The 17,432-nt window shown below is 38.5% G+C and overlaps 1 protein-coding gene across 2 annotated transcripts in view; it reads left to right on the top strand.

Annotated features, from left to right (window-relative positions):
• Positions 1 to 1,913: 1,913 nt before the first annotated feature.
• The window catches only part of znf618 (zinc finger protein 618), a 48,047-nt gene continuing 32,528 nt past the window's right edge, over positions 1,914 to 17,432 (top strand). For both annotated transcript variants that reach the window (XM_071517912.1, XM_071517910.1), the window contains exons 1-2: positions 1,914 to 1,963; positions 15,333 to 15,672. In XM_071517912.1, the coding sequence (XP_071374013.1) occupies positions 15,360 to 15,672 (313 nt within the window). In that variant the 5' untranslated portion in view covers positions 1,914 to 1,963; positions 15,333 to 15,359. The remainder of the gene's footprint in view (positions 1,964 to 15,332; positions 15,673 to 17,432) is intronic.

Here is a 17,432-nt window from a genome sequence, read left to right as displayed (position 1 = left end):
ATACAGTACACACTCCTAAAAAGTTAACATACAAAAGGATGCAGAAACCATCCGGAGCATCAATCCCATTCCAAACATACAGATAGCTTATCAGCCAATCTTTACAAAACTAACCCTAAAGCAATTTAGGGCTATCCTACAATAGCCTACAAGCTTAGTATGACAATTAAAAAGTGATAAAGTTGACAGTAATGTAAGTAGGCAGCCTACTGCAGTACTTCCCAAGTCACAAAGTGCTCTGAGAATCATTGTATGAAAATAAGGAAGTGCTCAGGAAAACAACCGCTCTTTAGTTAAAAGAACTACAATCCCCAGGTGAGGCAGAACTAGAGCTTCCTGTTTGCAGAATCGGAACTGTTCCGAGGCAGTTGAGTAGAATTTATTCGTTTGGATGAATTAAGGCGGCATGAGTAAACAAACTCTGGGCTACAATAAAACTAAAAGCGCTGTGTTATTTCTTTAAGCAGGGTTGAATGTCTGACGCCTCCCACATGCAGGCTACACGTCCTGTCCGGCCAGAGTCATTTAACAGCATTGTGGAAAAACGTAGTAACAGCCAGGGTTTTTAATAGTCTACAAGATTATGTCACTAACTAATTTCACGGCTGATGCTTCTGCATGCTTGTGGGATCTTATAAACGAAGTCACGTCTTGTAGTGGCTTGTAGCCTACATAAAATTGTAGTTTTGTGTTTTATGTTAATTATTCGTCTGCAAGCAACTCAGACATACCTGACTCACTTCTACCTGCGCACTACAGTAGCCTGTTTAACTGATTATTTAGACTTTGATTTGACAGCTCAAGCAAAGCTCGTGCTTTAAAAACCATATCTGCAGAACTTCTAATAAAAACTGAACTAAACTGAAAAACTTACATTGGAAGGTTAATTCTGAGTATTTAGGGTTTTGAAATAAAAAAATGTTGGCCAAACAAAATCCTACCCTTGAAAAACAGTAGGCTATTGATTGATATCATGCTAATACCCAACAAAGTTATAGCCGAGATTAAGACATTTTAAACAAATGTCAAATCTGTGGTGACTCGGCAGTAATAGGCTAAACATAACAACAACCACAAACACTGGCTTTGGTGGACCATTTCCCCTGTTTTTGGTCAATGACTGCCAATAAATAGTTGCGTTCATTTGGGCAAACTCAGCATTCCGGACAGGGAATGTAGCAATATTGGAAATAAACAAAACCAGCGCCTCTGTTTGACACCAATAATCATAACATATACGTTATGATTATCGATAACTGTGTAAGATTTCAGAATAATGGGGCATGAAAACATTTCTGAAACTATTTACCAAGCCTGGTAAAAATATATCTACAACTTTACATACATGGTATCTCTATTCAGGAAACAATGGCTCGTTAGCTAAATAATTCTAATGTCTTTTCAGGAATAAAGATGGAAATATGCAAATATTGCTTAATAAGCTGTGTACAGTGTAGCGCTGCTGCCTGCTGTTACAGTGGCATACTCCAGTTTTAAGTTTCACATGAGAATGTTTTCCTTTGGGCAATTTCCAGTCTCTCCTTTCCCGGCGTAACTTTATAGTCGCGCAGCCCGTTTTTTTCTGCCTTCTTCCCAGAATATTTTTTCATGTAGGCTAATATAGCTGGCCGGCGCTGCAATTTCGGAATCTGCCCTTGTATATGGCGGACGAAAATTTCCACAGGAGGAACCGCAACACAAACCCCTGTGCAAGGCAGAAACGGAGAGCCTGCACGGACCGAAGAAAACCTCGCGAAAACCCTGGATCCACAATACGCCACAACCCTTACTGAAAATGTAACGTAGCGGCGTTGCGGAAATAAAGCTCTTGAGAAATTTAACATTTGGAATTTCTAATAACTAATTTACAATTTTGAGGAAGCAGTTGTGCAGTCACCTCTGGTCGGGGGAGGAAGATTTGTGGAGCGGGAGCCGACTCGCATGAGCTGCATCGTTTTGGGAGGTACGTCAAACCACTCTTTTGTATTTTTTTTTTCTGAATTAGAAATCGTAAATTTTAAATTCTCGGAGGCGGCTGTTAAGTTTTCTCATCCCTCCGGAATAATGAGATGTGGCGGTCTTTTGCACTAATGCACGAAATGTTGCCACTAAACCGGGGTGCAGGCGTTTGAAGCTATCCGAAATAGACCTAATCTGTTGATTTTTTTTTTTTTTTGACAGAAATTTCGAAATAAAGTTTTCGTCTAACTGCTAACTGGTCGACTGTGCACCCAGGTTGTTCATTTAAAGCACTTAGGAGATACGGTTTGTAGTCCGACAGAGCAAGGGAACAAGCGATAGTGGCAACATGAAGGACGATGAGGGGAGGAACAATCTGAAACACAAAAACCTCCTGCAGCCATGTTTTGTGAATTTTCCTGCAAATTTGACCAGGGCTCCGCAGTTCATCCCATAAACTCGCATGGCAGCACTTTTACCACATCTGATCACAATGTACTGTACATTAACGGGAAAAACGCATAGAATATCGCCATGTCAAATATTTTTTTTACTTCTATTTTCAAAAAGATTCAGGATTTCAATCTTTTCTTTGTGTAATTGGCGCCACCTGTAGGCAGTCATTTTGGGGAAATTAAGAAATTGTAATTAGACTAGTTTGAGACTTGTTTATTAAAGCGAATGGCCGTTTATGCGAATGCAAACACATGTCAAAGCGCCTTTGACATAGGTAGTCATCACCCGTAATCGATGTTTTGACGTTTCCTCGAATGAAAATGAACACTACCTCCTGCTTTTCATGCAAAATAGTGCAAACCGATTTTAAACTAGTATTCAAAGCAGTGAGCAAGTTAATTCTGTTCTTTATTACGTTTTCTTTTATTGTGGCCTGCAATTATTTTGCTAATCTTTTAAGCATTTTTAGAATGTTAGAAAAATATTTGATCTGTCATTTGAGGAGTCTTTTAATTAATATGCCTGTAGCCTACATAAAGATAAAGAAAAGAAAAAAGATGCAACAAATCCATCCTGAATATTGTCAGATTATTCTGTTTTTGGCTGAACTACAGCAAACACATTCACTAACTGTATGTGTGTTTCTCCTTGTGTAGGCTACCTGTGTGTGTGTGCATGTGTGTGTCATGGGTATGCATATGTGTTTGGTCAACATGGAGCAATCTACACTCATATTTCTAGAACTTGGAAATGTTAAAGGAAAAAAATTGAACTAACAAAAGTGAACTGAACAGCACTGAAAGAAGGATGACCATGTCAGCACAATTTGAGGACAGGAAAAACAATCACAACCAGTGTCTCCACTGTTTATATTAATCCTGCAGATGCCAAACAGTTTCCCATCTTGCATGGCTTGCTTTTATTGTAATGTAAGGGAATCTGTGGGAGCCATTTTGCCGTTGGTAATTTTAATGTTGACCTTCAAATCTGTATAAATTTAAAGAGTTAGTGGAAATTGTATGTTTTGTATGCAAAATCAGGGTGTAAATTATGACCTTTCCGCAGTAATACTAATCAAAACATAGTAGGAGTCTCAGTTGTATTACGAAATTGGAGAGCGGCAACCAATTCCATGAGTTTAATAGGGTTGGATGTGTGCACCATATGAGTGATGGAAATGTTTATATGCAGAATGCCAGAATAACCAAGTAATAAGTTATAAAGCTCTCAGGAATAATGATGCAGTGTTTCAGTGAAAGACACCTTAAACTGTGATGATTCAGTTGTTGGGAGCTGTCATGTCGGACATTGGGAGTGTCCTGGTGTTAAGGAAGGCAACATGATTGCTGCTGGTCTATCAACAGTTAAACAAACAAAAGCCCTGTTACACTCAGGTTATTTGGAGAGAATAGTTTGGACAGAGGTGAAACTCTTCCCTCCAGACCCTGATGGACACAGCATGGTGAGGCTGGTACCACAGCCTCTGGGCTGATGTGTGAAACTGGATTTGGTACATGTGTTCTGTTTAAACAGTAAGGTGTATGGCACAAGTAGTCACTATCCTGGATGTCATGCCAATTCCTCTTTGTTTAAGTACAATTCCAACCCTATTATTTGGACTCAGCTGTGTCTGAAGAAACATTCAACCCTTTCAAACCTACCAGAACACCTTATGTTCCTGTAGTTTTTGTATTCTCAGTGGCATGTTGAAAATGTCCGAAAATGGCATCACTTAAATTAGACTCAAGGGAATGCTTTTCAGGGTTTGGGTATGCTGCATTAAAAAAATTCTGTGCATTCTGCACATATTTTGCCTGCCTCTTCCTTTTTAAAAATGAACCTTATTGGTCTCATGAATAATGCATAAGGACGTTCAATTGCTGCAGCAACGAAAATTAGGCCTGTTTACGTGCAGTGGTTATGTACACAGAAGCTTCTTTTTTCCTTGACCATTTTCTGAAGGTAGAGCAGAGCCTGAGTAGCTTTTCTGAAAATACAAATTTTCAGCAAAGCAAATCTCATTTCTTTGAGTGAAAAGGGGAGGGGTGAAACTCCCGCGGGTTTAATGAATCCATAAATCACAATAGTGCCAGGTTTGCTGCGCCTGCCTCAGTCTGCAGTGTAATTTTGATTTTCATCAAAAATTTAATCTGCCAGCCTACAAGGGTTTAGCAGCAGACCGGATGCCGCCCTGAATTTCTAATTTTAGGGGCCTGATCTTTCAGGATTTATTTTTGTATAATTCGAGTCTGCTTTTCAATATCTCTTGTTATTAAATTTTAATTCATGGCATTAACATATAGATTGAAAAGGTTTTTATGGGGGTTTTGGAGTGTACGCGGATGGAATTTTACTAGACGACACAGTTTCTTTTTCCAGAGCATTCTGGGTGTGTGTGTGTCGGGTGGGGTGGGGTGAGGGGGTGGGGGGGATTTATCCATTTCTCTGCATTATTGCTTTTTGAAATCATTGGTCGTAGACCGTCTTGGAAGACATTTATTACAGAGGACAGCAAAATGTGCATTTGATTAAGGAAAGAGGGAAAGCAAAGCATTTAGTGTGAAACAGGTTTTGGTCATCCCTTGCTACTCGCCACTGACTCTTCTCTGGATATTACAAACATGCAGTGAAACCAGTGAGGCAGTGAAGTGACCCCTCCACCCCCCGTTTCAGCTGATTCCTATTTTTAATCCCTCAGGAATAGTAACATTATCGTGAGCCTTACACATACTTCTGTTTTGTTTGTTTGGAATTTCTATTCCGATCTGCCTCCCATGCAAAGCACAATGATTTTGTTGAAGTTAAGAAAAATCTAAGGAAATAAAAGGAAACCTCTTAATATAAGTTAGAAACACAGGAACAAATTAGGTTTAACCAAGCGCAGTGATTGATTTACTTCATTGTTGTGCAGAGGCAGACACAGTACTGCCCACATATAGGCCAATTATTTTAAGTACCTCCACTAAGTGCAGAATTCTGAATAGAGGTACGTCCTAGAGATGTTTTCCTTGCATGCTAGCCTCCTTACTCTTTAACTCTAGATAAGCTGAGTGCAGTGGTTTAACACGTTGTGGCTAATATCCATTCACTGACATTTCACAAAACAGCTGGCCTGAATCATGAGAACAGTCTAGGCTATTCCAAATGTGCTTGTCTGTCGCAAAACTAGTTTCATAAATGGGCATAATAAACACCCACAATCCCATCTACACACTCTGCAAACTCTTAAGCTTTTTAGAATGATGCTTGCTATAAGTTGTTGAAATGTTCAGGTGCAAATGAAATTTGATGGAATAGTATAACCTTGGTTGATAGGGCCTTGAGAAATTGATAAGCTTTTCTATTGACTTTTGGTTTTGGTTGATTAGCTTGCGGTGTAGTTGTGAGCAACATCAGTGCAAACGTGCATCTGGTTTATGTCCTTAAGTAGCGCTGTGGTACTGTAGGTTACAACATCTTGATATCGAAAGCCTCAGTGACCATAAAAGAACAGAGGGCCAGATGGCTAGTTTTGCATTTTGACTTTGATTAGGGGAAAAAAGGCAACAGCCTGCACTTTACTTATTCATGCAGGGTATGCATTCAAAATATTGGACAGGAAATGTTTCATGGATAACAGAGTGATTGATCAAAATTCAGATGTGTCCTCGCCATAATTTCATTTGATTACAGATGAAAAAGGAAAGAATTTAGGTCAGTGAATTCTTGTTTTAGGAGGTGGCGAGACGCATTGCTTCCTAATTCTTATCCCCAGCAATATGACCTTTGCTCAAAAGCTTTGCACAGCTCTTTTGATATAAAAACCTGCTCAATATAAAACCTTTTGGCCATTGGTTGATTTCTAACAGTTTCAACCCGACAGGAGGTGAGGAGATCAATGCATCTCTTCTAGCATGGTAATTGTTTTATAGCCAATGGCCAAATGCAGTGTGCCATTTTCTATGGGTTTTACAAGTGCAGAGTTCTTGTATTTGTGCTGTCTTCATTTGTTTTGGCTGGCATTTAAGCTGACAGAAGGTCTTCGCCAAGTCTTTCATACTTTTAAGCAATGACACATTACTGTTTTTTTTTTTGAGGGGGCACTTTCATGGCTCCTTTTAGAGTGTGCAACACCCTGACATATCCGAAAAGTAGAAATTGTGAACAACATATGGTGCCACCTTATGTTTCATTTTGACAATGGATGGAATTATAAAATAAAAATATCTATTTTTAGAAGCCATTTAGCTGTCAGGTGGAGACAGCTAGAGACAACAGGGTGACCACTTCATAATAGCCCATTATGTCTCTCTCACACAGTCAAAAATTCAATTTGGCAATCTTTATTTAGAGATAAACACAACAAGAACAAATATTTAATTGCAGATGTGCTCTGCAATATCAATGCTAAAATATATATTAACATTTAAACAATAAAACAAATGCATACAAATATGCATTGCAGAGACACAAGTATTGTACAGTTTAGACAGACTGGGCAGCTTCCAGGTGTGGATGTGTAACTATTTAAATGTGAAGCAGGGAGTTGCTGGTAAACAGTGTGTAAGCTCTGCAGACTTTCCCATACAGTTAAGGACAACATCTAAATGCAGATTTCCCTTCTTCTATGTTGGCACGCTGGTTTTCCATAAATATTAACTCTGCGCACTGAGATTTAAGGTTTGCCAAGTATGTCCATAATCTTAGTTATCCTTGAAGATGCAGCAAATAAATGACTAGAACTGAAGTTGGATTGATCCACACTAGGGTTAGGTTTAGGTTTAGGGTCACTTTGGTATAGCAGTTTTCATTTTCGACACACACACACACACACACACACACACACACACACACACACACACGCTCACAAACACACACGTGCTGTTGTAGGTTTTAACAGTTCAGAGGTAAAGGAATTATGTGCCTGTAACCCATCTATTTTTTTTTTTAGCACGTCTTGTTTTTCACCAAACTGCAAGAATTTTTTTAAATGTCAAAAGTCAGATTTACAGAAATTCTACCTGAAACCCACATGTCACAACCCACAAACTCCACACATAAATGACTTTGTAAGACCAGTTCCTGGTACTGTGCATCTTACAAATAGAACAGACTGCAAAGCAATTTGAAATTAGAATTTGTTGTCCCCCTCACTGATTTTTACAGCAAAGATATCACATTCTCTACAATGTCTGTGATTTATAGTGTATGTCCCTTTATGTTTCTGACTGTTGGACTGCTGGAACATGTGACCAGTGTATGACATTAATGGTTGTCCGGTTGCCTGGGACAGGTGGAAAAAATATTTAGCGAAGTGAAAAAAAAAGAAATAATACAATTGTATGGGTAAAACAAAAAAACAAGTTCTCTGATCTGAAATGAGGCGTATGTTCTCTCCATGTGACTGTATGTATCAATGTGTCCTCTTCACTAAGAAGTATGACACCACTATCACACTGTGTAAGAGGATGCAGAGCTGAAGGACTGGTTACTCCAATCTGTGTATCCTGTTCTGTCCGCCTGTGTTTCTGTGCCTGCCTGTCTGTTGTGTAGACAAGTTCAGCCTGTTGTCTAGGCTGTAGTCTTTTAAGTTAGGTTAATTAAGTTAGAAAAAAGAATGCATACATCAGGGATAGGTGACCGTGTGCCATGGAGGGCAGAGAGGCTGCAGGTTTTCGTTCCAACCAAACACTACACCAGATGATTTCATTAAGTAGTTTCCCCTCTCTGGTTGACGGTGTGTTAATCAGTGAAGTCACCCTGTGTCTGTGTAAACCTGCAGACTCTCAGCCCTCCATGGTACGTGGTTGCCTATCACGGCCATCCGTTGACAAGGTGCTTACAATAAGCAGTAGAGATAAAAATAAAAAGAATTATGATAAGACAATAGTATTGTGTTGTTTACTTTAACATTTGATATGATTTCTGTAATGCTGCCAAGTTTTGTTGACCTATTAAATTACACAATTGGTTGTAATGGATATAAATATGGTTTGTTTTTGCATGGAAGCCAATTTTTAGTAAGTAGATTCACCCGTTAGACAGGTGTAAATTTGCTGCCAGAGACAAGTGGCCAGGAAAAGTTAACGACCCTCAGTGACTGAATTGTGTTTCTTCTATATATATATATATATATATATATATATATATATATATATATATATATTAAAAAAATCGATAAAGAAACAAATATAAACGCAACATTTTTGTTTTTGCTGTTTTTGCAATAATCTTCCTTCCTTGTTTTTGCTGTTTTTGCAATAATCTTCCTCTTCTTTTTTAAGTCCTCTTTTTTGCAAATAGTGTTCAGGCTTTTCACCATGACACTCATTGACCTATTTTTGGCCTACGCACCTACAGTGATGTGTATTTGTATTTGGCGCTGTGAGTTCTGCAGCTCCATTGCCAACTATACTGAACAAAAATATAAACGCAACACTTTTGTTTTTGCTCCCATTTTTCATGAGTTGAAATAAAAGATCTAAGACTTTTTCTATGCACACAAAAGGCTTATTTCTCTCAAATTTTGTTCACAAATTTGTTTAAATCCGTGTTAGTGAGCACTTCTCCTTTGCCAAGATAATCCATCCACCTGACAGGTGTGGCATATCAAGATGCTGATTAAACAGCATGATTATTGCACAGGTGTGCCTAGGGCTGGTCACAATAAAAGGCCACTCTAAAATGAGCAGTTTTATCTTGAAAAAAGACATTTATTAGGCACTGAACTATGGATCTCACATGACTACTTGCATGGCTACAGCATTTTTTGAAAACCAGTCAGTATCTGGTGTGACCACCATTTGCCTCATGCAGTGCGACACATGTCCTTCGCATAGAGTTGATCAGGTTGTTGATTGTGGGCTGTGGAAGGTTGGTCCACTCGAAGTTGCTGGATATCGGCAGGAATTGGAACACGCTGTCGTACACGCCGATCCAGAGCATCCCAAACATGCTCAATGGGTGACATGTCTGGTGAGTATGCAGGCCATGCAAGAACTGGGATGTTTTCAGCTTCCAGGAATTGTGTACAGATCCGTGCAACATGGGGCCGTGCATTATCACGCTGCAACATGAGCTCTGGTGGACATTCCTGCAGTCAGAATGCCAATTGCACGCTCCCTCAAAACTTGCGACATCTGTAGCATTGTGTTGTGTAATAAAACTGCACATTTTAGAGTGGCCTTTTATTGTGACCAGCCCTAGGCACACCTGTGCAATAATCATGCTGTTTAATCAGCATCTTGATATGCCACACCTGTCAGGTGGATGGATTATCTTGGCAAAGGAGAAGTGCTCACTAACACGGATTTAAACAAATTTGTGAACAAAATTTGAGAGAAATAAGCCTTTTGTGTGCATAGAAAAAGTCTTAGATCTTTTATTTCAACTCATGAAAATGGGAGCAAAAACAAAAGTGTTGCGTTTATATTTTTAAGTAATATATATATATATATATATATATATATATATATATATATATATATATATATATGTGTGTGTGTATATATATATATATATATATATATATATATATATATATACACACACACACACACACACACACACACACACACACACACACACACACACACACACACACCCCCGAACACATATATATATATATATATTTGTTGTTTTTTCTCTCTTTACAAAAATATCTCAATCTCAATGAGACTATCATTAAGTAAAGGATAAATGAAAATGAAAAAGATAAAGATGTTTCTTGTCTTATATTAAGTTTCAAAGGCGATTCATGGTTGAATGAGGACACCATGCTATTTAGAGTCGTAAGTAGTAATCTTGATGTCTTTTTTTATTAATAAATCAATTGATGCAGAATTCAATATTGCAGTTAAGATTGTAAGGAAAAACATATTTTTTGGTATCATTATTGAGAGCTACCTGTGATCCAGCTCCATGAATTGCTCGTTTTTGTTGTTTTGATTTATCAGGGACGATCTTGGCCTAGGAATGAAATATCATGGGACCCAGGCAATGATCTTTACAATGCAGTGCTTGTCGCATTACCATTCTAATGTATTTTGATGGGCTATTGAGTGTTTTCCAAATATTAAGCTATATTATTATTATTATATTTGAATGGCCGGTCTAGGTAAATTAAGAGCCACTCTAATAAATTATTGTTTTATATTTAGTCAGGGTGCTGTGATGATGCTTTGGGTGCAACTTAATGCTGTCAAACACCGACAGTGTTAGTGAACCATAGTGACCATAGTTGTGTTGGACCTATGATGGTGCGCATGGTATCGGTCAAACAAACTTTCAGACTTTCACTACTCAAAGAAATGTGGGTTAAGCACACACATACCTTCTGAAAGTCTGAACAGCAGGAAGGGATACTAGTTAGATGAGTAGCTATGCTTGCTAGGTACAGCTTTATTTGTATTTTCACTACAGTGTCATATTATGTGTAGTACCTCTATAGTGCTAAGTCTAACACATTATTCAAAGAGCCTGTTTTCCTTTTAATTCTAAACTGACATCCAAATAGCTTTAAGCTAAAGTTGACTTCATTTGACTCAATTGTATGCATGAACCGACTTGTCTTGACTTTTATCAGGAATTAAAGCTGGGGTAGGCAGTTTTTTTTGTACAATCATTTTGGTAATATTTGGTGAAATTCTCTTAACATCCAGACAGCTATAAATAAATCAAATGCCCTGAGAAAAAATCCGGTCTCTGTTGCTGTCCCAGGCCCTGTTATCAGCCACTCCAAATTCTCAGTGTCCCTGGATCTTAACAACCAATCAGGACAGCTCTCTCCTAGGAGGCATCCCTACTGCCTGTCAATCACATGCACGCATAGCTCAGTCTAGTTCTGACCAGCCTGCAAACTGCAGAGAGAAAACACATATATCCACAGAAGAGATGAGGTGAAACAGCCATAATCCAAACTGAATATTTGGACTGGAATACACTTGTGTAAGTGTGTGTTGTGTTATTTTCCCCAGTGCACCAGACTGTTCATCAGGAAGGAGCCACATTCAGGTCAGTCAGTCAACCGGTGTTAGGAAGCTATGGCTTTGAAACTGCAGTAGCTAATCGATGAGTGACAAAAAAATATTTGTTTTGCTGGCAAATATTCCATTAACAACCAGAGTGAGCTAGCAGAACTGTGTTTTGCATAAAAGGTTTGAAATTTATCAAGTTTGCCCAAGACAGCTCTATGGCGCTCTATCTCCGGTGTAGAGTGAACCTCGCTTGTCCAAGGTTTGTAGCAATGGCTAATCTTTGCTGCCAAAAATTGTTTAGTATCGTTATAGTTAAAAATAGATTGAGCAAGTAGAGCAGTGTTTTGTGTAAAAGATTTTGCATTTATTAAGTTTGATGCATGTGCCTGAGCCTTGTTTGGAGAGAGGAGTTACTGGAGGGAGGAGTTACTGGAGGGAGGGAGGAGTTACCGGAGGGAGGAGTTACCGGAGGGAGGGAGGGGGGGAGCAGAGCAGAGAGGGAGGAGGAGGATTTTTTTGTTGTATACTTTCAAGTCCTTGCTCATTTCTCCAAAGTTGCATTCCCCATCTTTAACACTTGAGACTTGAGCCCTTTGACATTTGAGACCTGGACCGTATGACTTGTGACTCAAGCAAGTGTGACTCTGTCCCACTCCTATTGATTGGTCTGTTCAGTAAGCATAATGTGATGCAGCAACTCCCCCGTATTAAATTGTTGGAAGCAACAGGGACTTCAGATGTGTCTCACACTGTGATCAACTTGTGAGATCATACAGCTTTCAAGGCTCCCAAATGAGCACATCGTTAACTTCCTTAAAGCAAATACCAGCATGGCATTAACATATAGATTAGGGACATGCAATTCTTATCATGTCACTTAAATACAATACTGACTACGCACAGTCATCAGTTTCATCATCGATTGTCTCTCCAGCCAGAAGAATCAGCCATCCCTCTGGCCTATTGCTGATAGAATTTATATGCTAATTGTTGATGCAGTTTGGTTTCTGAACTGTTGAGCGGACAGTTCCAAGCCAGCAGTGTCAGCCGTCCCATTAGCTTATTGTCATTGAAATCAATAGTGAGTTCAGAAATTATTGATGTTATTATTTCTGGTGGAAACTAAGGATAAGCTCAAGCATAGGTATGGGGTAGTGTAGGCGATTTTAGCTGCATAAGCTGTATTTGATGTTGAGAGCCGGTGTCGGGGGTGTTGGTTCTGTTAACGCCAGAAATCACTGTTGAACCTTCTGGAGGTGTTGTGAGCCTAATTCAACTAAACATCTGTGATGGGAGGGGCCCACTTGATAACCCTAGTCATACCCGCACTTACACACTATAATATGCATATCACACACTATATAATATTTAGACTAGGTGGCTCGTGAATGGTGCTGCCTGTCTAAGTTTAAGTTTATTAAGTACTCGCATGGCAGCTGAGAAGTGATCTGAAATACATAATCACAATAATATCACAATAATATCTAATTTAAAAGGTACACATCATGAGATAAAAAAGAAAAAAATAATAAATAGTCATGTAATACATTATCAAAACATTGTGGGATAAAAAGACAAGTACATACCCAGGTAAAAAAAAATGCACCAAAACCTGTCTGATGGTCCTGTACATTTATGATGTCTATAGTCACCATTTGTGGGTTAGAACATCATGCTTTACCCTGGATTATGGCACAAAAGATTGCACCATCAAAATGCAAACACTCCTCTTAAGAAGTTAGTTTGGACCTTCCCATTCTCAGTAATTATAAACCTATTTTTACCCTCCCTAAAGTGTAAGAAAAAGTTGTTTATAAGCAATTTACTGCATACATGAGCAGAAATCTTTTATTGGGGAAAAATTCCATTTTGGTTTCCATTCTAAACATAGTACAGAAATTGCTTTACTTGAAGTCAATAAACAAAAACAAACAGCAGATACTGGTGTGAATTGAAGACACTGATCTTTATAGGTTTATACCTTTTTTCTCATACTTCTCTGTTGGATTGAGTAATCTTGTGTCGGTCAGCACAGTTTAGCTGTGGAGTATATCAAGGTTCAATGAGGGATCCATTTTTGTTCTGTATTGACATGTTCTCTCAGTCATATAATTTGGAAACATATTTCTTTTCATTGTTATGCCAATAATACACCGCTGTATGTGCTTGTAAAACCCTTTGATAAAAGTAGTATTGATGAATAGAGCAGATATGAAGTGTTAGATATCTGAAAACTTTCTCCAAATTTTTAATGATGAATCTTAGGTTTTATTTGCACCACAAAATTAAACTTAAAAAATTTTGAAAGATCTTGGTAACCTGGGAACTAATTTATTTATATATGCATTTACATAGACATATACATATACATAGACATATTTATTTATTTTTTTCTCTCCCATGTTTATCTTATATATTGACTTACCAACAGGTGAAAAAAAAAAGTTCTGGATCCGTTTTCTACCAAAATGTTTGTCTCATTGCGTTAAGGTCATGGTTAAGGTTGGGCAACTAAAACTAGACAACGTTTTAAGATTAGATTAAACAATTTGATTAAGGCTAGGGAAAGGTTTTTGGTCATGTTAAATAAGAATTGAACCTGGTTTGCTGGAGTTGAAGACAAGTGCTTGTTTATTTTAATGAATCTCAAAAGGTAGATTGGAAAACCTACTTTGACTGATTGACTCAAAGTTTTTTTTTTTTCTTGTTGGCATGTACAAAATGAAAAATATTGTGATGCATATCATGATTTTCTTTTAGAATAAATGGATATCACCCACCACTAGCTGCCAGACGTGTGAAAAGCAAAGCATAGCCTAACTCCAATAAGCCCATTATCAATTAGAGCGGACACATATATGAACGTTAGATTGTAAATGATGGGTCCCAGCTACAGTGACACCTAGCTGGAAACAACCTGAATTAGCTTCAGGGTGACGTTTTCTGTTTAAATTCAGTCAAGCACTTAATCAATTATCCTGCTACACACCATCAGTTCTTCCAACCAATGCGTTGCCGTATCGGTCAGCTCCTACCTGCTCTTTGCTTTATACAAAAAAGATAATGCCTTAGCTGGACTGAAAACCTGAAATGGTGGTTTATAATTAGTGTCAGCATTATCTAATTCTTGGGCCTGTTTGCTGAGTATTGTTGTAGTTACTTGGTTAGTCATGTCATTTCCAAGGAAAGGTGTGTTTGGGCTATGAAAAGGCTCATTGTTGCTGTATTGGTGTGCTATTATTAGAAGACTAATTTTCCCTCTTTCCACAAAATCAGTCATCCTGGCATAACTCTGTTTTGCTTGGTTGCATTTTGAGCACATTCTCTTGACAAGGCCTTGCTCCTTTATAGTCTTGTGCTGAAGTAGCAAGTTGGATAATTTGGATATTTCTGAAATTAGAGCACTTGGGTACCCCAAAGCTGTGGAACTTATTGTCACCAAAGGTCACCTGTAAACAGTAAAGCCACGCTGTTCCTCATGGCTAACAACAGATAATACATGTTATTTTTGTGTGTTTTCCTCTGTATATGAAATCACCATGTGACTGATGTCTCCGTTATGTGTCCTGTACATTTTGATGGTTAGTTTGCTTTTGAAAACCATAAGATGTCATCCCCACTCACAAGCCTCTTGACTCTATATTTAGAGGAAAGAGGAGCGGTTGTCAAGCAAATTGGTTCTTGTTAGACTTTTGGAATAGGTACCAAATGGAGGCTACTACTTATTTCATGCAGCTCGTTCAAAGGTACTTCAGTCAAACATAGCACCAAACCTGCCATCTTGGCACGACTCTATATCTCTATATTCCTGGATGTTGGATGTTTAGCCATGGCAGTGTGAAAACATGGGTTTTTGTTGTTCATAGATTTATCAGGCTAGTTCGAAATATCAAGACTACATATTGTTAAAGAACAGTAAGGTAAAGTCTGTGTCTGTTTATGTCGTTATTCCCTTCTTTGCAGTTGCACGGGCCCAGAGGAGGCAGAGTCATGAGTGCACAAGAGGCGCCCAATCCTGGGAAGGAGCAGGTGGATGCTGGAAGTGTGGCCAATGATGGCCCCTCATCCACCTCAGCCGCCACCACCACTAGCACTAGCCCACCAACTGTCACAGTAAAGAAAGAGCCTGGGACCCCGGGGACCAGTAATGGGAAGGTTGGGGATGCCAACCCTGCTGAGATCTGTGTGGTCATTGGAGGAAATGATGGAAGAGGAAGTGGAGGTGGATCCCGTGGATCTCAGACCCAGGGTATGTTTGCCCTTGGTACTCCTCCCCCAACGAAGAGCACAGACTCATGCATAGGTGTGTGAATATATATACATGCTTTTCCTGACTGCAATCATGTTTGGCTTATCGACACTTGACCTTGCGTTATGGAGGTGCACAACTTTTCTGCCTGTTGAAACAACTCGATAAGGACATCCTTTGCACCTGCCATTATTTACACCTAATTGGGCTATATTTTCCAAGAGTTATTTCATCACTGTTTGCACTTTTGAAAGCTTAAAATAAACTTGACCTCTGCTTAAATAAACCAAACACAGACCTCCTCAAGAGGTGGCCTGAGTTTTGGACACTTTTGAGTGTGCTTGGCACTCATTTGTGAACATTAAGCTCTCTCTTTTTGGTGAGATTTATTAGGGCACAGGAAGTTTTTTACTGATGAAATGAAAATGACTCACATGACATCATTGATTAATATATTGCATTTTTCCTATTAGTCCCATTTATCTAAATATATTGCACAAAATATATTTTCATACTCAATCCTCATACTTTCTATGAAAAGACTGGATGAAAAGCATGTTGTAATTTTTTTTAAACTTTATGTATTGGAGAAAAATAATGGGTGTGATTATTCTATTGAAACAGTTTATAGCTTAATGTTTTAAACAGACTATGACCTACCTATGATCTACCTAATCAGATTTAGCTGTTGATGTCACTGATGAAATTACATGAGGGTCTTATGACTTAAGTATAAGCTTTTTAGCTGAGACCAGCAGAAAGTATGAGTCAGTCGGTCCCAAAAATTTCAAAGAGCCTTATTGCTGCATCACTTTGAGTTTGGCTCGTTTGATAAAGCATAAGTATGCCACGCCAGAGATCCTGGGTTCAAGGCCAATGTCCACCAGACATTTGATCTGGCATTTAGATGTGTGTGTGTTGGAGCCGACACAGGGGCCATTTTATCTAGTGTTGCTGTGTCCAGCGGTCGCGGCATGTGAGCCAGACAGGAGTCACCGTTCTGTTCTGTTTACGGTTCTGTGTATTTTTGCCTGAGCCGTTTATGTCTGTGAAGTGTGGAAAAACACTATTTTGACTTTAGGGTGTATCTATACACAATAAAGACATAGAAAACCAAATTTATTTTATGTCATATTTATTGCAGCCATATTCCAGCCATAAGGATAAGGCAAAAAAAAACATTAACAGACAACAAGGCTAAAATGAATAAAAGTGCAAGATTATAGAAAGACCTTACGATAACGGTAAGTTTTGAGAAGTGATTTAAGAGACGAAACCGACTCAACCAGCCTGAGCTTCTTAGGCAAGTTGTTTCAAAGCCTAGGGGCCTTTAGTCTTTAGCCTGGACACAGGAACAGTCAAGGTGGCGTGAAAGCATAGAGAATTGAGTTTATCTGTATACTTACAGTAAGTATACTCATAAATGTGACATTTCAGTATTTTAGAGGTACTTTAAGGATGTATAGTTTCCATTCATTTCTAATGGATATCCCTGTTTTTTGTTTTTTTCCTGCTTTTTCACATTCCTGATTACGTCCCTGATTATTGAGATTGGTTTATTTAAAAAGGACTACTTGTGAAAGCATGCTACTATATGAGAAGGAGCTTGATTACAACGTTAAGTGATTGTTAGGTAATTATTTCAGTGTATATTCAGAGAGGTAATTGCCGGGTAGATGTTCATGGTAGTTATGACAGAGATGACTCTTTCTCTTAGGAGACAAGATAGAACCAATGTCTTAAATTCTCCTGAAGTTGACATTTGATATGACAGCCAAATTAGTTACATTTATGCACTCTTGTTAATACTGTCA

Source organism: Centroberyx affinis, unplaced genomic scaffold (assembly GCF_046629955.1).
Source record: "Centroberyx affinis isolate AG114_WGS23_722 - 3 ecotype Tasmania unplaced genomic scaffold, CSIRO-AGI_Caff_v1 ptg000539l_1, whole genome shotgun sequence".
NCBI lineage: Eukaryota > Metazoa > Chordata > Actinopteri > Beryciformes > Berycidae > Centroberyx > Centroberyx affinis.
This window is presented reverse-complemented; position numbering and strand designations above follow the sequence as displayed.